This window comes from Copadichromis virginalis, linkage group LG6, assembly GCF_057382275.1.
Source record: "Copadichromis virginalis isolate Kocher_CV1m ecotype Utaka linkage group LG6, C_Virginalis_male_GT1.1, whole genome shotgun sequence".
NCBI lineage: Eukaryota > Metazoa > Chordata > Actinopteri > Cichliformes > Cichlidae > Copadichromis > Copadichromis virginalis.
In genome coordinates, this window is record NC_140623.1 from 32,756,339 (window position 1) to 32,778,755 (window position 22,417).

General features: G+C 39.9%; 2 protein-coding genes across 4 annotated transcripts; both read right to left on the reverse strand.

Moving 5' to 3' along the window:
* Positions 1 to 1,037: 1,037 nt before the first annotated feature.
* LOC146708169 (transcription factor AP-4-like) lies at positions 1,038 to 12,997 on the reverse strand. Of its 3 annotated transcripts, none has more exons than XM_085459937.1 (7): positions 12,617 to 12,997; positions 10,515 to 10,680; positions 10,212 to 10,310; positions 7,331 to 7,501; positions 6,564 to 6,710; positions 6,202 to 6,366; positions 1,038 to 3,774 (listed from the first exon to the last, which is right to left on the reverse strand). In XM_085459937.1, the coding sequence occupies exons 1-7, from the start codon at positions 12,703 to 12,705 to the stop codon at positions 3,619 to 3,621; spliced, it is 993 nt and encodes a 330-aa protein (XP_085316063.1). In that variant the 5' UTR covers positions 12,706 to 12,997; the 3' UTR covers positions 1,038 to 3,618. The 3 variants fall into 3 exon arrangements, with proteins under 3 accessions (XP_085316063.1, XP_085316062.1, XP_085316064.1); XM_085459936.1 differs by lacking the exon at positions 12,617 to 12,997 and adding an exon at positions 11,646 to 12,539; XM_085459938.1 differs by lacking the exon at positions 12,617 to 12,997 and adding an exon at positions 10,866 to 11,639.
* Positions 12,998 to 16,472: 3,475 nt separating this feature from the next.
* mvb12a (multivesicular body subunit 12A) lies at positions 16,473 to 21,175 on the reverse strand. The gene is made up of 10 exons (XM_085459939.1): positions 21,042 to 21,175; positions 19,834 to 19,923; positions 18,697 to 18,780; positions 18,510 to 18,609; positions 18,295 to 18,424; positions 18,040 to 18,180; positions 17,744 to 17,856; positions 17,593 to 17,651; positions 17,442 to 17,492; positions 16,473 to 17,358 (listed from the first exon to the last, which is right to left on the reverse strand). The coding sequence occupies exons 2-10, from the start codon at positions 19,921 to 19,923 to the stop codon at positions 17,272 to 17,274; spliced, it is 855 nt and encodes a 284-aa protein (XP_085316065.1). The 5' UTR covers positions 21,042 to 21,175; the 3' UTR covers positions 16,473 to 17,271.
* Positions 21,176 to 22,417: the final 1,242 nt, after the last annotated feature.

The following is a 22,417-nucleotide window of genomic DNA, read 5'->3' on the forward strand; positions in this document are numbered from 1 at the left end:
TCATTTGAGCTCTGTGTATGGTGTTTTTCCTGTTGGTAGCAGTCATCAGATGACTGGTACACTGTGGTTAGAAAGGGATGGACACGGTTGGCATCAACAATGATTTAAACAGCACTCATTTGGTATTAAGGCGTCCAAAGTGTGCCAAGCAAATATCCCCACACCGTTTTACACCCCCACCAGATTGAGCTGCTGATAGAAGGCAAGGTGAATCCAGGGTTTCATGTTGTTTACACACAAATCCTGACTGTCATCCAGCTGACATAGACCTTGAGACTCAGACCAGGAAACATTGTTCCAATTTTCGTGAAGCTGTAACTGTAGCCTTGGTTTTCTGTTCTTACATGACAAGAGTGGGATCCAGTGTGGTCTTCTGCTACTGCAGCCCATCTGCTTCTAGGTTCAATGTGTTGTATGATCAGAGATGCTCTTCTGCATACCCTGCTTCTAACAAGTGGCTTTTCAAGTTACTGCTCTTCAAAGCAGTCTGGCCATCTTCTGACATCAATGGGGCATTTCTGCACAGAGAACTGACACTCACTGGATTTTATCCTCTGTCAAACTATCCCCTGTAAACCCTGCAGATGGTTGTGTGGCAAAATCTCAGAAATACTGAAATACTCAGACGAGCCAATCTGCCACTAATAACCAACCCCTAAAAGTTGTGTCAAAATTAATATAATTCATTTTAACTTAAACATTCAGAAAAGCCACTCAGATTCACTGACTTCCTTCAAATAGACTACAAAGCTCTTGTACACTATGCATCTTTTAATGGTGCTATAAAGTTACTTTAATAGAATGACAAATACTACTGTCCTACTACAAATACGTAGCGGACTGCATTTAAATCTGTCAAAACAAATAGTACACTACAATATTTTATCATTTTTGCACGTTGTTGCAGTGCACATGTGTATGTGCCACATCTTCTATCACCAATTTGAACTCTGCGCAGCAGTAATAGTCACTCATTATCACCACCTGGTGGGCAGAAATGGTCGTATGTATGAATAAAAGCAACCAAACAGAGGGAGTGTAATAAAAAAGTACAAATTTTTATTTTTTCGTCTTTACAAAGGCCTGTTTACCCAAGGTTTTTCTTTTTTTTTTTTATAAACAAAATATAACAGCTTCTCATCGACCTGGACTGATGCAGAACAAAAAACAAAACTTAAAATCACAATATAAAAGGCTTGTCACTTAAAAAATGAAAAGCAAGACAAATTAAAGATTTTGAACTGCGTCACAGCAAAGAGCGTATGGGGAGAAAAACAAAACAAAACAACCCTTCCTGAAAGCTGATTCAGGCATTAAAGAACAGCAAGTGCTTCATATCAAATATGTCAAATTCCACCAAAAAACAGCAGTGCTGCAACACAATGTACAGAAACATTTGGGCGTAAGAGTTTCTCTGACCAACAACAGCCCAGATTAAAATCAGGCTGTTGTCATATGTCAGAGCAACACCAAACCCTTTAACAAAGTTTCACAAACAAAATATGAAAAATACCCCACGTTTGGCATGAAAATGCTAGTCTAGTCTAACCTGATGCCTGGGAGTGACTAGTGTCCACACATCCTACACAAGACAGTGTCACTGAACGCATCAGTCATGTGTTCATGAAAAAAAAAAATAAAAAAAAATAAAAAAATAAAGACCCCGCAAGAAATAAACAAAATGTCATAACAAAAGATTACTTCAGACGAGAGAAAATGCCGATTAGTAATATGCATTCCGTTGGCAACAGAACATACAAGAGATCAAAAGACAGATACAAATCCAAGAAAAGGGAATGTTTACAGCATCAAGTCAGCGTATCAAATTGAGTATGACAGGAGAGAGGCTTGTAGCAGGGGTTTCCAGTCAAATTCCCAAGAAATGTGAACAAAGTAACATGAGGTGGACAGACTTGGTGCTTTTTTGAGACAGACAAATGGAGGGATTGTAGCTGGGTGTTGTATCAATTTTACATTTTACCAAACAGTGTTTTTGCCCTTTTTGTAGCCAATGTTGATGCCCTGAAAACTGACAATGATCTGATTTGTTTGCTCAGTTTTCCCCACCTAAAGCTGCTCATTTCTGCGTGTGAGCAACCCTGAAAACCCATCCCTGCTCTACACTCTGAGCATGTTCAAAGTGTGTAAATGACAAATATTTAACAAAAAAAAAAACAAACAAAAAACAGGATCTGTAGGAAATGTGATTAACGGTTACATGAAGGGTTTTGGCCTCAGCTCACTGCTCATCAGCAGAGCACCAGGGTTATCAAAAGAGCACCTTGCAAGTAGAGACTACATTCTTTGACACAAGCTCATCAAGTTTCATACATATACTGTAGGCGCGTGACCACCTATTGACGGTGCATAGAGATCTTCACCTCATGTAGAAATGACACCAACAAATGTAATGAAGATGGAATTGCATAAATACCAAAAAACGTTAGTGCATAGTCACTGAAATTAATAAACCAGGACTAAAAGAGACTTAGATAGTCTTTGGAGGAACACCAGAAGCCTGCATGCAGTGCAAGCATATGAATCATCCAAATCGCATCAGCTAAACTTCACATATTTTCATTTACAATTAAAAAAAAGAAGAAAAAAAAATCTGATTCAGTCAAATTGTCTGGGAGCGATCATAAATTAACACCAGACGTGAACGTTGGTTAATATTTTCGAGCGATAAACCAACATTTGATGGCGGCTGGTTCAAAACTGAAATCAGAATCTGTTTAAAAAAAATAAAATAAAATTTAAAAAAATCCCCTCAGGGACCCCGGTTCCCTGTAAAAACCTGATAAACCTCCAATTTGATAAATTCAATTTAAGAAATTGTTCACCTTCCGTATTCAGTAACGCTGACATAAAGTTAACAAAAACATAACCAAAAAGACGACCAAAGTAAATTGATCAAGAGCTTATTTTAAGGGCTTATTTAGACATTAAAAGCATTTTTTCTTTCAAGTAAAATCAGACAATTTCTTTAAGCGAGTATCCTCAAATTAAACTTGTAATTAGGTGAATTTCATTCCAAATTCTGGCATTTCGAAACTGCTTCAGCTGTAGTTTGAGTTTCAGAATTGAGAGCTGCTCGGTTATTGCGATCATACATTCAGCTCTCTGTTACACTGACTCCCATCAGTTTGAAGCACAAGTAATACTGCCGGTGTGCCAGTGACGATGGATTACTGCGACGCGTAAACACAAAATGAAGGGCGGACTGATGCTGATAGCTTTTTACACTAGAAGACCCTCAAGTTTCATAATAGTCACAGACCGGCTCTGCCATTGAAAGACAGCCTCGAGAGATCCCACAGTGTCTCCTCTGCACGCTGACCATCCTATGTTTTCAATATTAAGAGATTTTACAGTACAAGACTGACACAGAGCTTAACCATTGGATTTTAGGAGTTTGGATAATGCCAAAGACGACGTTTTTTTTTTCTCCTTTTTTTTTTCTGTCAAAAAGCAGTCAACCTCCTGGAGGGAATCTTACAGTGAAAAGGTATTTATGTGTGTGTGTGTGTGTGTGTGTGTGTGTGTGTGTGTGTGTGTGTGTGTGTGTGTGTGTGTGTGTGAGGGAGAGTAAAAGAGAGAGAGAGTTCATGGGATGGATCAATTCATTGAACTGTCCTCCCCCTCTGTGTCAGTGTCTGTGTCAGAGCAGGCGGTGTCCATGGCGATGTGGGCGGGGCTTACAATGACAGCTCTTCTCTGCTCCTCCTCAGCGCTGGCTCTCCTCTCCTGAGTGCGTTCGATATGCTGGATGGCCTGGGAAGGTAAGAAAGTATACTTTAAATATGAGGCAATAAACAGACTAACAAGCAAAAGCAGCTTTCCATACAAAGTACACAGAAGTTATTTTTTCCTCTCCATTGCAGTAAAGACCCATGAAGATCAGGCTAGTTAGTCTGCTTGAACCTTTTGTTTTAACATGCAGACAAGCATAGAGACCTGGGTCGTGCACTATGAATCAAGCTCAACAAACCCAGGCTCTCTTTCTATTATCTGGCTTCACTTAACCCAACATTGGCAATCAGGCTAATGCTTGTTTTATGGTAACACGCGTGTTTATTTTTGTAGGTTTTTGACTTTGCAGAGGGGTATGCAACCAGCACAAATGTGGTTGCATGCAGTCCTCCAATGACGCAACAGCATGTAGCTCGACAAGCATGACAGTATGTGTATGCTGACTGGTTGAGAAGTGGGCTGGAACAAGGAATGGAGCGATGGCCAAGTTCCTTCCAAACAGGATGTCAGAAGATGATAAAATGGAGCATGAGAAGCACAGATGGTGACCGCAGCGGACACTTTTCATTGTTTTCAAACAGTCGGTTTCACTTCAGCTCTTTGTATGTTCTCTGCTGCAGCTGGCAAGGACCAAGAACAAGCAAAAGCAGCCCACAGACTAAGGACTGACACCACTGTAACAGCATTACTACTCTTAGTGGTAATGCTATTGAACTGGTACTTTAACATAACTCCTATCAGATCATATATGATTTTGTCATTTATCATCTGTCTAGAACCCTCAAAATATAAACATAAAATATAATGAATTTATAATAATTAAACATGAGAAGGGAGCCAGAGATCAACAGACGGATTGGTGTACCGGTCCGTTGTGGTGAAGAGAGAGCTCAGAGTAAAAGCGAAGCTCTCAATTTACCGGTCGATCTACGTCCCTACCCTCACCTATGGCCACGAGCTGTGGGTAGTGACCGAAAGAATGAGATCGCGGATACAAGTGGCGGTAATGAGCTTCCTCCGAAGGGTGGCTGGCCTCTCCCTTAGAGATAGGGTGAGAAGTTCAGCCATCTGGGAGGGGCTCAGAGTAGAGCCGCTGCTCCTCCACATTGAAAGGAGCCAGCTGAGGTGGTTCGGGCATCTGACAAGGATGCCCCCTGGGCGCCTCCTGGGCACGGTGTTCCAGGCATGTCCCACCGGGAGGAGGCCCCGGGGCAGACCCAGGACATGCTGGAGAGATTATATCTCTCGGCTGGCCTGGGAACGCCTTTGTGTTCCCCCGGACAAGCTGGAGGAGGTGGCTGGGGAGAGGGAGGTCTGGGCTTCTCTGCTTAGGCTGCTGCCCCCGCGACCCGGCCTCGGATATAGTGGAAAAAGATGGATGGATGGATAAACAATACACTGTAAATTAAGTCCATGTACACTGCATCCAATATTTTAAAAATTTCAAACCTCTGCACTGAACAGATGTTGCGGGCTTTTTAAGACAAGTTATTGTGCAGTGACATTAGTTTGAGTTCCAAATCACTGAGTGATCTGAAACTGAATTTGAGGATTTGGGATTAGGAATCGAAAGTAATGGCTAAGAGGATGTTTTGACGACCTGGGACTGAATGCATAACAATCAGCTTGTTAGTAATTACTTTGATCATTTAATCATTAAACCACTTTCATGTTTTAGATAAGATAACTGATAACTTACGACAATTGTGTGCATGTTTCAGGGTGCTAGTCTTACATAACTTGACAGCAGCAGATGAACTATGAGCTAAAAAGGAGAAAACTTTGCTTTTCTTTGTCTGAATGTGACACAAATTAGTTTAGTGTTTTCATGTTTTTTCCTTTCCAGGGCAACAATCGCTGTCAGCATGGACTCTAGTGAAGTGAGTTCTGCCTCACACATGCACACGCATGTGTGACGCAGAGCTACACCACCGTTCACATCTAAGCTCAGAGGCAGAGAATTCTCTTCTGGACAGGAAATAGCCAAAATGCATGTCAGATTAATGTCTCAATTAGTAATGATGGTGTCAGATAAAATGTAAAATAACAATAACGTCAGATTTTACTGACACACCGGTCTTTAATAGTTTTGCCTCAGGGTCAGTAATACTTGGTGTTTCGGCACCCATCCCTACCGCAGACCAGTTGTTTGTAACACTGCCCCCTGGTGACAGTAAACTATAATATGTAGACACAGGTCTTCAAACCTGTCTGTAGGACCACTGCAGAAACATTATTTGAGCCGAGGAAAATGCTCGTTTCGGTTGCCTTGGAGTCTACTCAAATAACATCGAGCACCACACAGACGTTTTTCAGGGCTGCTGAACACACATTGAACGTGTCAGACACCCAAAACCTGCCTAGTAAATACTGCAGTGTGAAAATGTAAAGTAATGCAATGTCAATGCCTAATCAGCAAGGATCCTCTAAAGTGAAAAAAGTTCAAACCTGCACAATGGTGTCCAGGTTCTGTCTAGAGGTGGACACCGTGCTGGTGTGGGCTGATGGGCTCATGGTGACCACTGTGACGTGATGGTGGGGGTGCTGGGTTAGTGTTGGAGCTGGGACTATCACCGTGGGGTGGTGGGTGGGGGCAGGGGGAGAAGCCAACACCTAGAGGAACACACAAAATATTTATAAAACAGACATCAAAGTGTGTTTTCCATTCCATAAATACATATGCCCACATCACAGCTGAGCTCCATACAATATTGGCCACTTCAGAGGCTGTTGGAGCAATCTGCCGCCTCTTCCAGTTCAGAAACAGTAGCACAGGTACACATTAAGTTTTGAGCATGTTTGTTTCTAACCTGTGGACTGTGTGTCTGTCTGTCCACAGCGTGGATCTGGTGTAGCCGTAGCAGGGTCTGGCTCTGGATGAGTGCATGCTCCTCTTCCACCTGCTGGGTGATCACCTTCAGACGCTCTGGGTGCAGCTGAGTGTCCAGAGAGCGCACCTACACAATGCACACAATTACATCAACCAAAGATAGACTGACAATTTTAAGAGCAACAGAAAATATATCCCAGCATTCTTGTCAAATAAATACTCTAATGGGAAACTTCATCTTAACACTGTAATATCAACACAGTGTTTCCACTGGAAACATAATGACTGTCTGAAAAAGAAAAAAGTGTCCAAGACACATAACTGCCATGTATTCCTCTGATGTTTACCTTCCACTTAAACAACGTAATTAAAGTCTTGTTTGTCTTCTGCACCTGTCCCACTTCCTTTGTCTCAACCTGCTCTTCAGGTCGATCCAGGATGTGAGCTTATGAGGAACCGGCTCGAGTACCGGAAAATCTGTCAGCCCCACAAGCTGAAGATTTTATAATATGATATCACGACCAGTAGTTGAGACTATTTTGTAGCCTGAAGGTGTAAACGAACTTATTTGTATAGCCTGGGTAAATTAACAGTCCTATTTTTGTACCTTTTCTTTCGAATCAAACGTTCTCTCTTATTTGTAATGACAGCAAGAAAGTGAAATGTCTTTTAAATACACATAATAACACGGAAGGAAAAGGATATTTCTTTTCCACCTTCACTTCCAACTCCCTGCTTTAACCTCACCTGATCCTCCAGCTGCATGCGAGCCGAGCGCTCCTTGTCCAGTTGCTGCCGCAGCTCTAACATCTCCCTCCTCAGCTCTTCAACCTTCTCCTCCTCCAACATGTCTGGAGACCCAATCCCTTCATCCTTCTCCTCTGCTCGCCTCCTTTTAGGCGATGAGCCACTTAACTCCTGTAACGACAAGGAAACCACATTCGGTTAAATGTGAAACAACACGATTGGTGTAATTTTCTTCTCCATTTAAAACAACACATGGTGCCTATGCTGACCTGATCAAAGAGGCAGTGTGAACCAATGGGAAGGTAAAAAAATGACTTCAGTAAACATACATTTAAATGTGCAAAAAACTAATTCAAGCTAAGTTTGGCTACAACTGTAACTCCATGAAGCTAAACAGGAAGTTACAATTTGTCTGTAATGACAAAGGTGTAAGATGAAAAACTTAACAACTGACTATAGGTAAGAATCACAGACCAACTCGGTATTGGTGTAATCTGCTGCTCACAATAATTGAAGTGATTCTGCAACACTCAAAAAGCTGAATTTCTGTGTTGTCAGTGTGCATCTGTATTTATAAAATGAAATGTTTTGTTTTTATTTATTAGCTCTCAGGTTAGCTTCCTCTCACTGAGCGTTTTCAAGTCGGTTAACTTTTTCCAACCACTTTATTTGCCAATCTTCACTTCAGGAGTCATCAAATAGTGACTCGAGTAACTGAAATTGGTGGAGGGACTCAATTAAGACTGCCTCCCATCTCTATTACTAACACTATATCTAATACACTGTCTGCTTACACTACTGTCTAATACCTTTGAAGAAAATGACCAGTCTGTGTTGTGCAATCAATGATGGTCAAAGTTATTGTCAATAGCTCTCCAGTCAAAGCAACATTTAGCTCATTTCCCCTTTCATGCATTAAATTAATATCTCTAATCAGAATCAAAATGACCCGATTCTGCCTCACTATAGTTTAATGTTGCATCTCTTCACGTTTGCAACCGACGCAACTGGATGTGCACGAGCAACTACAACCAACTGGTTGTGTGAGTTAAATCTACTGATCCATCAAACAAAGGGAGGAGATTTCCGACCACTGGGCTAATCTTTAAATTACAACATAATGTGACTGCACTTGCAGAGACACTCGTTTTCCCCTTAACTTAGCTGTTTCTGTTGGGTGAAAAATTTGACTGTGTGTGGAGGGTACAATAAAATATTGAACCATCAAATATTGAGATTTAACATAGCTGTCAGCCTACTTCCGTTAACAAGTTAACCCTTTAAGACCTACCATAGAACCAAGTCCGCCAGAGCGTATAGTATATTTTTACATGCTGTGGAGCCATTTTTTGGAGCATTTCAAGTTGCTATACATCAATACAACCATTTTAGCCCAAATTTTAATAATTTGTCTGCATTAAGTGCATAGTAATTACATAAATTGCAAAAAAGTGCAATAAACTACAAAAAAATTTAAAATCGTTTTTGATTTTTTAACATATATTTCTAGTTAGAGAAATTTAAGAGGCTTATCCCTCAAAACTGTAAATACAAAAAAGTTGCACAAACTAGTTTCCCACCAAAGGAAATTTATTTTAAGTGTCTTCATAGTTTTATTTTTGAGATACACCAATTTTCATATACTGCAGGAAAAATGAAAAAATATATTATAGTGCAAATTTGCAAAATAACAGCATATGCATCAAAATAAAATATTTCCAGCAGTGCAATATGAGTCCTCAGCATCCCAGAAACGACACAGAAAGTCATAAAGTCAAACATAACTTTTAAAAACACAAGTATAGGCTCATAAGGCCACGATGGTAAAAAACTACATTTCCGCAAAACGACGTCACTTCCGGTTTCGGGCAGGACATGGAAGACAAGTGACAGTTCACACTGATGGACGTAGGAAGTGTTACAAACAGCTGATTGGATCGGCAAAGCCCGTTTCTGGAATATTGTGTTTTTGTTGCTGCAAGTGCTTTTTATGCAGTTTTTGCAAAGCTATATGTGGAAGGAAACTGTGACCTAGGACAAGCTGATGGCATAAGATGTAAGTACAACTCCTCCGGTTTCATATGCAAAAAAAAAGTATTGCGCTAGCTTACGTGGTTGCAGTGCTACCGGGATTTAAAAATAGTTACGCAAAATGGAGCGTGTCCACTCCGACCGGCTTTAAAGGGTTAAAGCAAAGCTAGATCATTCATTTGCTGTATGTCAGTATTGTAAAGATTCCCAGTGTGTGTGTGTGTGTGTGTGTGAGCCCGCCAGTGCTACCCCTCAGCCTCGTAATAATTACACCTATAGTATCATTTTCAAAATTCTACATTTCCTTGTTCTCAAGTTATGGCATTCACCAGACTTATGTGTCCATGCTGCCCGGCAGGAGGACAATTCCCCATCAGCCTTTTACGTCTGAGGGGTAAAAACGGTATCTGCTCTTGTGGACACACAATTTTGCCATTGTTGAATAAACAACTATTATTTTTTAATCAGGCCAATGGTCACACAGAGCTCACACACTATCAGAGCTCCTCCTTAACAGAAAAACAATGCATGTTTTTGACTGAAAGTCTACTGAAAAAAATATGTCTTATATATTCTCTAAATTCTGTTGTACATGTCAGTGATCTGGATCAATTCTACATTCAAGTCTCCTCCTGGGGAGGAACCTGAGCTGAAGACAAAACCATAAGGATTGTTTTGGCCCCAAAAACACACCATTAGTACTCATGTAAGATAATATATATTCTGTATAACAGATCAGTATCTCATCTGTGTGACACTGACATGAATTCAACCCCATTTTATACTTAAGAACATTTTATGTAAAAAAAAAAGAAAAAAAGAAAAGAAAAACAGGGAGACATGCTGTTACCTGGATGAAGCGCTTGAGCTGATTGTTCTGTGCCAGAAGCTGCGTCTTTTCCTGCTCCAAGGTGAAGATATAGTCTGCTGTCTGCTGCAGGATGGCCGCCTGAAAGTGGGGAAAAAAACAAAAGCTGAACTCTAGAGCAGATGTGATATTAGTGCAAAAACAGGCACAAATTAACTTTATTCCCTCCTTTGCGCATTTGTGCCGAGTCACTTTGTATTCTTGCTGTGCCAACATTTGGTTAATTGAACAACACTGTGCACGCGCACGTGTGTGTGTGTGTCAATGTGTGCACGTTTGGAGCACCTTGCTGAGTTTCTCCCCGTCGGTGTGCGGCAGGAGTGTCTTCAGGGACTGGAATCCTGCGTTGATGCTCTGCATACGCCGGCGCTCGTTGCTATTAGCGATTTCCCTGCGAATTCGCCTCTCTTGGTCCTGAGCAGTCTCTGGACTGAGGGGGATGTTGGCCAGGCTGAAGGAGAGAGGTCAAATGAAGAAGATGATCATGACTGTGTCGTGAAGTCACCAAGAAAGCGTAAGTTCCCCTTTCAAACATAATTAAGGTTAGCATTAGATCTGAGCAAATATGTATTCTGGGTTAAAATGACACACTGGGACAATAAAGTCTGTAACTAGCTGCAATCTGAAACCTTTTACCTGGAACTTTACAGGGCATTCATCTGAACTCGTTGCCCCTTAAAGCACTTGTAGAGCATGAGTATGAATATCATGGTAACAAAACCTTCTGACATATTTACTCAGAGGGAAAAATAAGTGAACCATTCAAGTCAGACTTCCGCAGCAAACCTGAAGAACCAGATCTGTGATGTTTTACTAGGCCTAAAAGGTCAGACCAAACACACGGCTCACATAGTTGTAAACATGTCTGTCCTACAAAAAATGAAAGAGTAGGCAGGCATGTGCCAATCAAATTGTAAAGCTTGCAACTTAACAACATTTAGTGAACATTAACTGTGATATTAACATATAATCAGTAATCTTTCTCTATTACTTAGATTTATACATATTTAAAATATCGTATTAGATCCGGAGGGTCTAGTTCTAGAGTGAAATATGCAAATTATGCATTATTTACTTTCACTTTTATAAATTTAGACACGAGGAAGACATCTTTGGTTAGGTAAATATCCTAAAACGTTAATTTTTAGATAAAAACTGTCTTTTTGCCTGCCATTTCTTTCCTTGGTGTTAGGAAAAACTATTCGCGGAAATTCTGTACCATATCTAGACCAATGTTTAAGCACACAAAGACTTTTCTTTGGCTACAAAAAAAGTGAACGATTGACTAAAGAATAACAGATTAACAACCAAAACTGTGAATATCAAAGGCAAAAAAATAATTATCTAAACAAAAAGATCTGTTTCTACACATTCAGTTTCATATTAACGTTTGACACAAATTATAGGGGTGTTTACGTCGACTCGGGAAGAAACACCGCATTTCTCCCACAGACTTGAACGCGCCGGGGTTTGTAGCTCAGACATAAAACCAGCTGTTGTCTGCTGACGCTGCCGGGAGCTGCGGGCCTGCGGCACGGCCGCCGGGGGGCGCGTCTGCACGGTAGCAGCCCTGAAACGTGACTCCACTCCGCCACAGGCCCCCCTGGCGTCATAGAGAACAATGCTTTCCCCATTTAGCATGAAGCTAGAACTTAAGTTATCGATCCAACTTTAACCGATAAACACTCATAACTGTCGCACCACACAACAAACGACGTATTTTAGCTAAACGACTCGGGAAATACGAGTTATGAGACGCCTGTGTGTATTTCATACGGCTGGAAGATGTGCGCAGTAAGAGCTAACTAGTTAGCCACGCTAAGCTAATTTTAGCACAAGACGCAACGACGACTACGCCGCGGATCAGTATTTAAACACGCATTTTTTATCCCCGGACACGATTTTACACCACATACTTCATCATAGCTACACATAGATGACACACACGAGCGATTTAGTTAATATAGCCAGTTTTTTTGGGCAACGGTGACGTTACAAACGTGATTTGTTGTGTAGCAGCAAAGCGGCGGGTTAACTACCACGTGCTCTAGACGGCAATGTATCGATTTCACCTCACTGATTTACATATTCCTGAGCCAGGCGGTTACAAACATGCTTTATTATAAGTTATTACAAACAATTCAGCCAGCGTATTTAAAAGCAAGGGGGTGAAATGTTACATATATCCTCGTCTCTAACAACATCAACTGGCACAAGCACTGGCTGCTAATTTCCACAACCACGCTCCTGCTGCCAAGACATGGCAGCGAAGCTAACAGCATGCTACATGAAGGCTGACTGCAGCGCACACACATACACGCGCTACACGAAAGGTTATTTATTCACGCAGTTCGGTAACAACACCGATGGTTTGCATTTTTGCGCACCTGCAGAGACCTCCAATAACATCCTTCTCCGATTTCTTGAACTGTTGTAAGGACTGTATCTTCTCTGTCGGCATCATGAAATATTCCATGCTTTCAAAGCCACCTTCAGTCCGTGTTTGCTGTTTTCTTCTCCCTCCCCTGCGCTCCTTGTTAAAATAAATAGATGTTCGGTTGGTTTTTGTTTCTCCCTCGCAGAACTCCCACTGTACTTGCCAATAGCTTACATCTAAAAAGCCGCTTTCAATTCGGTTTGACTGAAGAAAAGCGTTAGAAAAATAACAATTCAAGCTGTGTTGCTTTCCCCAGCTGATGGGGCTACCTCCAGTGTGTGTGTGTGTGGCTTCTTGCCTCCGCCTACTACGAGTGTGTGTGTGTGTGTGCAGCTGATCTATGTGAGGCGGGAAACAGCTGGTTGGAATCAGAGCTCGTTTTCCGGAAAGCAGAACAAACAGACCAGCAAGAATCTGACTGCAGTGCTGCAAATCTACGAGCAGTGAGCAAAATACCGACTATATAATTTGAACTACGCCAAACTATAACCTGGGAATCAGCAGGGTTAAAGGTAAATTTAAACTGCAGCGGTTTGCGTCTTGCTTTTCCAAGTGCAGCGACTGACTGTCCAGTGTTGGTATACTGCCAATATCACATAAAAATCAACTACTGACATCTTGATTGTGATAAAAGTTTAAGTAATATTGTAAATAAATGGCATCACCAAGCTTATGGACAAACCGTCCTACAGTTCATTTCATTTTTGTCATAGTTAACAAAGGACCAACATGAAAATGTGTTGGACAAAAAAAGTCAGTCACCATCGTAAAATTTAACAAAAGAAAAGAAAAAACCCCCAAAGCAACACAAGTTTAAAAAAACAAACAAACTACTGGAGACAGAAATAAAACAAAAAAGTAATACAGAGATGAACAGGATTACAATTTAAATGACCATAATGACCATTACAAGACTAAATCCAGAGAAATGCTCACGTGTAGCTCAATTACAGACATATTACACAAACAGAGGTACACTTAAACACTTAAGTAGCTTATTTGTGCAGTGGTATTGTGTAGTAATTGTGTAGTTTTTGTCTACAAGGGCATCCAAAAATCTGCCAAATAAAATATTCAGAATTACCTGCTGTAGAAACTGCTTATGAACAAGGGAACAGTTGGAAGTAGCTTTCAATGTAAAAATGTTCATTATGAAAAGTGTCCATCTAATCATATTATATTACATTCATTGCTGCTGTTCAGGATACTTATAACCTTTTCTTTCACCTGCACCCTATAATGATCACTTCAGAGGATCATCTGTCCCCATAATGCAATTTGTCTGTGAAATAATAAATAACCAAAGTTTTAAAACCAATATTACTATTGGTAATATCTACTAAAAATGTTTGCAGCAGAGTAGGAAGCTTAGCAGCAGAAAAAACTAATTTCTTCAGTCCCATTGCCACAAGTGTATAAAATCAAGCACCTTCTATACAGTCTGCCTATACTAGGGCTGCTCGATTATGGCAAAAATGATAATCACGATTATTTTCACTGAAATTGAGATCACGATTATTTGACGATATTTATTTAACCCTTTAAGACCTACTATAGAACCAAGTCCACCAGAGCTTATATTATTTTTTTTACATGCTGTAGTGCCATTTGTGGGAGCATTTCAAGTTGCTATACATCAATACAACTGTTATAGCCCATATTTTAATAATATGTATGCAGCATAGTAATTACATAAATTGCAAAAAAGTGCAATAAACTACAAAAAAAATTTGAAAATCGCTTTTGTTTTGTTTACATATATTTCTACTTGGAGAAATTTAAGAGGCTTATCCCTCAAAACTTTAAATACCACAAAGTTGCAAAAAATAGTTTCCCACCACAGGAAATTTATTTTGAGTGTCTTCATAGTTTTATTTTGGAGATACAGCAATTTTTATATACTGCAGGAAAAACAAAAAACAATCCTATGATGCAAATTTGCAAAGAAAACAGCAGGTGCATCATTTCACTGTGGGAAGTGTTACGAACAGCTGATAGGAACGGCAAAGCGTGTTTCTGGAATATTATGTTTTTGTTCCTGCAAGCGCTTTTTATGCAATTTTTGCAAAGCTATATGTGGAACGAAACCGTGACCGAGGACAAGCTGATGGCATCAGATGTAAGTACAACTCCTCCGGTTTCATATGCAAAACAAATTATTGCGCTAGCTTACACGGTTCAGGTTCTACAGGGATTTAAAAATAGTTACGCAAAACGGAGCATGCAGCTCTGACCGGCTTTAAAGGGTTAACAATGACTTTAAAAAAATAATATAAAATAGTGTGCAACACCACTGAAGTTTGTTTTTTTTTAAACTCTCTTTTCAACCAACGGCAGTCACTCTCCAAATAACTTCTGCTTAGCTTTCCGAGCTTCCCTCGGGTCCTCTTAATCAGCGGTCTCCAACCTTTTTTGCGCCACGGACCGGTTTATGCCCGACAATATTTTCACGGACCGGCCTTTAAGGTGTCGCGGATAAATGAGGGAGGGGCTAATAATCGGCTCAGTCATTTTTAATGATCGTTGAAAGCCCAGATCGTAATCGTGATTAAAATTCGATTAATTGAGCAGCCCTAGCCTATACAAATATTTGTGAAACAATGGGTGGTTCTAGAGCACTCAGTGCATTCAGGTTTACTACAGTAACTGTTGTAACAAGCCAGTGTGTGACATTTCTTCCTTCCTAGATATTCCACAGTGAGCTGTATGTGGTATTAATGCAAAGTGGAAGCGTTGAGGAACCACAGCAACTCAGCCATGAAGTGGTAGACCACGTAACCTTAAAGAACAGAGTGACTGAATGTCGGGGTGCATAGTGCATTAAAATGACCAACACTCTGCTGACTTAATAAAGCCAAACTTTCAAACTGCCTCTGGCATTAACTTCAGCACAAAAACTGTATGCCAGAAGCTTCATGGCATGACTGAGCAGCTCTATGTGCATATATATATATATATATATATATATATATATATATATATATATATATATATATATATATATATTTCCTTGTGCATTTGTTTTTAAAAAAATATTTTAAATGGCTCCCAAATAGGAAGTATTTTCACTTAACAGCTAAGAAATAAATTTTTCAATTTGTCACCTTGAATACAAAGGACACAAAGGGAAAAGTAAAAGGAAACATTACAGCTTAATAAAATCCTTTTATGCAGACTGATAATAATTTATTATAAAAGGAAGCTCCTCAGCATAAAAAACTCCGGTTTAGGACAGCAGGTGGCAGTATTAAGCTGGAAAGTCACCCAACCAGAAAATCTGGTTCTTTGTTTTCTTTACATGAAAAGTGGAAAATAACCATTCATTCATTCTCTTCAGCTGGCGGCTATCACAGCTGTTATAGGGTAAGAGGTGGAGTGGACGGGCTGCCAGTCTATCGCAGGGCTAACACATAGAGAAAGACAACCATCCACACTCACACCTAAGGGAAATGTATTACCATCAATTAACCTAACGCCACTAATTGTCTTTGGATTGTGGGAGGAAGCCAGAGGACTTGGAGAGAACCCACACAAAGATGGGGAGAACATGCAAACGCCACACAGAAAGGCACCGACCAGATGGTGGAGACTTCTTGCTGTGAGGTAACACTGCTAACCACCACAACACCGTCAACATAATAAATTCCTAATAGCTTCACTGCTGCTGTAATGAAACCATAGTATGTCATCTAGAACAACACGATATCAGCAGGCCTTTTCACAAGCCTTGAAGCTTAACCGGTCACATGTGCCTCTGGACAGTTTTTTGTTTTTGTAAGTTATAGTATTTAAAGCAACACACATGCTTTATTGTTCTCAGGTTTTTATTTTCCCCATGTAGCACATGTTAAAGAGATAGTAAAACGACATTATACACTGATGAAATATTTGGTCTTAAAAAAACAAACAAAAAAAGTGATGAGCTCTCCTTATTACCACAAATCTTTAAGTAACTAATATACAGAGAAAGTGTTTCAAAAATGATCCAATTTACTATATTCACCTTTAAATAACATATTTATATTTATGTACACATTTTTTTTGAAATAATAAAAAAAAATGATAGTATTCTTCATATAAGAAATGCACCATAGTCTATATTGAGATATATTAGTGTATCTAATGAGTCATCATTTGTAGGAAAATGTATTCACTAAGGCCACTTAGTACAATTCTTCAAAAATATCTAACGGTAAACTGTATTGGACACCACACAACAGAGCAAATGAAGGTGCACCTTCGTATGTCGGCACAGACGTTTTCTAAATTTGGAAATTAAGCGTGTTAAAGAAAAGAATGAACTTAAGCCATATGTTCACAACATCTTTAACCAGAAAGGAGCCGTTATACTTTTAAAGGCACTTACATTTAGGACCTTGCTAAAATAGGCCTTGTCTTTGGCAGATAGAAACTTTAAACGCTTGAAAATGGAAATCTGGATCAAGACTTAAATAGGGGTCTCCGGAGTAGACCTTTTAAAGCCTGAAAATATAAACCTAACTGTAGGGATGATTATCCTTTACTTGTAGCATGATTGGCAAATGCCCTCTGGAGAGAACAGAATAACAGAACATTTTATTTTGTAACTTTGACAAAGTGTAAGCATCACTGAGTTGACGGGATCCCTGCCATCTGTACTGATGGTCTGATCCTCTTGGCAGCATTTTCCTCCACGGAGAAAGTGTAGTTATACTGGGGAAAAAAAATAATCAAAAAACAATGTGGCAATATTCTCAATTTATATACCCAATAAAAAGTATCAGATGAGAACTTACCTCATTTTCAATGTCTTGGAGAGATTTTATGGGAATATTCAAATCCGAGTTCTAAGACAAAAATAGTCAAAGAGAATTGGGATGACAAAGGAAAGTCAGCGGTATTTGGCATTGGAATCCATCCCTTGAATACTGAAAACTTGTAACATACCGTCTCATTTGCCTGGGTTTCAAATTTTGGGTGGAGGCTGAAAGGAACTCCATCTAGAGCTGCAGAGAATAAGAGTATGCCTAGGTGAGTGGGTCTCTGCGGTGAGAAGCGTAAATAAGAAGCCCTTTGTGTGACGAGAGACCCGTGGTACCTGTAATTCCATGGATGCTTCCATCAGCAGGTTTGTCTAACTCATCCTTTGTTTGAAGAGTGTGGCGTCTGTGACTAAGTCTGCTGGGTGGCAATTGAGGAGGAGGAGGGTTGCTGCAGAAATAAATAAGATAAACAAATAAGATGTCGACCACAAGAGTAAAACGCCTCCAAGATAATACACTTTGCTGTAATAATGTCACATCGCTATAATTTTTAACTATATACACTTCTAATAAGAGACATGTGACATTTTGATAATAACATCTCCATTTTAAATATACATAGGCATTGTACCTAGGTCTGAGGGGTAGAGGAGGAGACTGCTGCTCTAAGGAAAGTTGGCGGATGTCCAGGCTGACACTGCGGGGCTTGGCTTGAGGCGTGGGTTTAGAAAAGTAACCTTTTCTGTACCACAGCACATAGCCGTGGATGTCTCTGAAGAAAAAGTGCATGTAATGACAAATTATATGCAACATAATATTCATAAAAGTTCATGAAAATGCTTTGATAAAACAGGCCCAAGACAAAAGTCCATGTATCTGAATGTACCCCACAAATGTGTAATGCTGCAACATCATTTTGCTTTTGGCTGTCAGCTTGATATCCAACACAGCTGTTTCCACACTGCCCACTGGGACGATGCGTACGCACACACGTTTTTTCTTGGAAACTGTGGCCTCTGGACAAACAATCACACGGTAGGTCAGAAGTGAATGAATATGATGCATTCTGCTAAATAAGTATGAATGTGTGTGTGTGCTCACTTGGCTCAAGATGTTCAGCTATAAAGCAGTAACCATGAGGAAGTGAGTCCTTATCAGAAATAATCCGGATGTCAGACACTACCATACCACCTGCTGAGTCCTGCATTTATGGAAAATTTAGAAAAATAAATGATGTATTGTGGTAATATAAAGGTAATACATGTATAAGTTCGCATTTTTTGTTCACCTTGCTATAACAGAGGTAATATCCAGACTTCATCCCAAAGGTGCGTGTAAAATTTGCTGATGCTCCATCTTCTGTGAGGCTGATCTGCAGAAAAAGGGAGATGCAGTGAGACAGCTGTGGCATCACAAACACATTTGATTTATTCCAAAATAAGCAAGTAGCATGAAAATTTGAGTCAGCTTGAGTCAGTCAGTTTAAAAGTTGGGATTTTGGATTCAACAGAAAAGAATCATTGCACATTTGTTTAACTGTTCTCCTTCAGAGTTGATATTTGGCATGCGGACTGAAGCAGATGAGGATCGAACTACCACCTTCCGATTAGTCGGTGACCTGCTCTGTCTCCTAAACTACAGCCACCCCAGATAGGATGTGTCACCAAAAAGCTTGTGGTTGTCACAGTGACTTGTAATTTATACTTAACACGCTGACTTGTTTTGTTGCAGCGACCGTCTGGTTACCCAGAAGTTGAGTGTGCAACACCTTTGCACAGGTCACCTGGTGGAGGCAACCTGTTTCAGTACAATTGTGATCAGACTGGGACTAAATGCAATCAGACAGATTAGCGAAGGTTTGGAAGTAAATCCCATCTAATTTGTAACAATCAATCTGAGTCAAGTCTGTGCAACTCAGCACAACTGCAATGTGTCTCTTTAGAACAGGGGACTCAACTCAACTGGCTTGTATTTTGGTTATATTCCTATAGAAAAACAAGGGCAGTGAGCATCTGCAGCAACCACATCACTATTTCAGGAGGAATTTCTGTTTAAAATCAAAAAGATTCTGGCTGGACTCTAAACGCAAGTAGTTCAAGTGAATTTCTGTGTATATCGACAGCAACGGATTTGTAATCCTAGCTGATTCACCACGAATAATTGTTGAATGCAATCAATGGATTGCATGTATTGCTGGAGCTTATCAATTTCCCACCAACTGCTAGCAATTTCCAGCAACTACTTGCACCCAATAAGGGGATGCAAATTTTTCCCAAGAGACTGGAGGTCACCAAGCAGTTGCTAACTAGTCTCTAGGTGATTGCGACCCTAGAACAAGGACAAGAGATTTTATTGTAATTCTCCTGCAAACTTTGTGGTTGGAGTTAAGTAAAATGAAATATCTATAATCTATCTCTGTTCTTACAAGGGTGAAATCTTTGGGGCAAGTGCCAGAGTTGGAGGCCCAGGCCACAGCGGTCACTGGCCGGACATTCCCACGTTCCATCAAAGACATCTGAGGAAGACCCAAACAAAAGTTTTAATAAATATGGAAGGTAAACAAGGTACAAATGCTTTACTGGTTGGTCTTAACATAAATTATGTCTTCTTATTGCCCAAGGATGTTTTTGGATTGTCATTCTAATACAAACTTTCTCAAAGCTTATCTGTTTTTTTCAATTTCAATGCGTGTACAATAACATGTTCCCTCGGAGACTGAGGCATTGTCACACCCAAATCGTTTAGTTCATGTGACTCCTAAATGGGAACTCAATTAGGTCGAAATTACCTTTAGATGAACTCTTACACTGAATAGTGTCATTCTCTGCCCTAATATATATGGATGACAGCCTGAATAGGATCGTTCCCTATTCAGGCTGTCGTCCATATATATTAGGGCAGAGAATGACACTATTCAGTGTAAGAGTTAATCTTAAACAGCAGCAGAAGTATTTAATCCACTTGCATCACTTTTAATATAGATTTTAATTTCTTTGTTTTTTTTAAGCATTTACTCGACTTTTGGCTACATGCAAAGCATAAGCACATTTCTACTGGTAAAGACTTTTTACTGCGTGGCAAATTGTTCAAACAAGCACATTTGACCAAACAAAACCGACTAGCACATTGGAACAACAACAAAGTCACAATGTAACAGAAAGACAAACAAGCATATAAAGCTCAGATTTTAAATGAAGATGAAAAAAAATCTCAGCAATTCATGATTTCACCATTGATTTTTTTTGTAATAACTTCTATTTACTCGATCAAACTTCCTGACATAGTGCTTGCTATTGTTATAACTTGAGCTCTATTATGGTAAGCGGCTGAGGAAATCGACACCAGCCAGATGAAGGTATCTTAAAACAGCTGCTAAACTTCCCTATCCACAATTTTAAACACACGTCATCACACTTCTGCCTTTCGTAACACGTGTTTATTGTTACATTTATTAATAACAACACCTGAAATTATTAAATTAAAGACAAGTACCGTGTAACATCCCTGTCAAGACTAGCTTATGTGGCATTAGCGATTGTTCCGATGACAAAACTTCACCGCTTCTTTGTTAAATAAGCCAAATATTCACCGCTTCGTGAGCTCATTCGTGTAATTATAAAAATACACACTTACTCTGTATATGTATTAACTTTTGGCTCTCCGAGGTGAAAGAAAAACTTCTTAGTATCAACGGAAATTTTCCTGGACGTCCTCGTAGGAGCAGGAAGTACTCTGACTCCGTCCCGACTCCAACTCCCGTCATCCTCCGAGGCATGACGTCAGCTTTATAAAACAAACTCCCTTCTGAACGCTAGATGGCAGCAGTTACGTGAGAATACGGCTCAGATTTTCAAAGCTTCCATTGAACTTGCTGCTTCAAAAAAGTGTTAGAATTAACAATAGAAAAAACACATTGCCTCATTTATTAATCTCTCTGCCTAACAGAACATAGATGTTTATTTTTTTGTGCTACAATCCACTATCTCTGCACAAGCAAGAATTAATAAATCAATGAATGAAGGAAAACACTGCATGCGGGTGACATTTTCCTTCACATACAGTCTACAGAATACTTCCTAACGTTGCACTATTCTATCCTTTCTTATTTGTTGTAAATGAAATTATTCAACAATTTAATGAAAGGAAAACACATGTCTGCCCTTTTTAGATGCTTTTAGTAGCGAGTAAGAAGCTAAAACTGTGAATAATAATGAAATGAAAATATAAATATAATGAAACTACCAGACAGTCCTCGTAATCCTAATGTGTGTGTTTGTGTCGGTTTGTGTGTGTGTATGAAAACCAGAAAAAAGACCCTTGATTGCAAGCATCAACCAGAGGGGCTTAGGTCCCTGTTGGCATGGCAACATGCAGAATGGATGGCAGTATGCGTGTGTGTTTGTGTGCGTGCATGCAAGAGCGGGGGTGGGTTGAGCAGGTGGACTGTGGACGAGGAAGGAAGTCAGTGCTTATCCAGTGCACTTAGCTTTATTGGTTGATTGGCCAGTTAATTAGTAGGTAATTAATGAGAAGGAGCCAGCTGTAATCTGCTGAGAGTAAAACAAGGGGTAGATGAGGTAAACTGCATGTCTGTGTGTGTCCCATGGACACATTTGCATATCCGCTTGCAGGGGGTGCATGCAGTCACCTGCGTGAGAGTTCATAAATAAATATGAAAATGATGGACTGAGTATGAGCGTCACTCTGTCGCTTACTCTCGAGGGATTCAATCGTCTTTTCAGCAGTTCAGCCTGAAATGCATGAAGTCTCTGTCACATTTATTTCAGTGTTAAACACACACTCACAACCAAAACACTGGAAGGTGTGTGAGAGCCCACTGTGGCCCCTGATGTAAAGAGTAATGTTGTAGACTATATATATATGTATATATATATATATATATATAAAGACAAAGACATGCGGTTTCAATAATACATAATACATCTCCGTTTTGAGATGTTGTGAGAATACAACAATAATTTAGTGTTAGTGCCACCTGTGTTACAGTA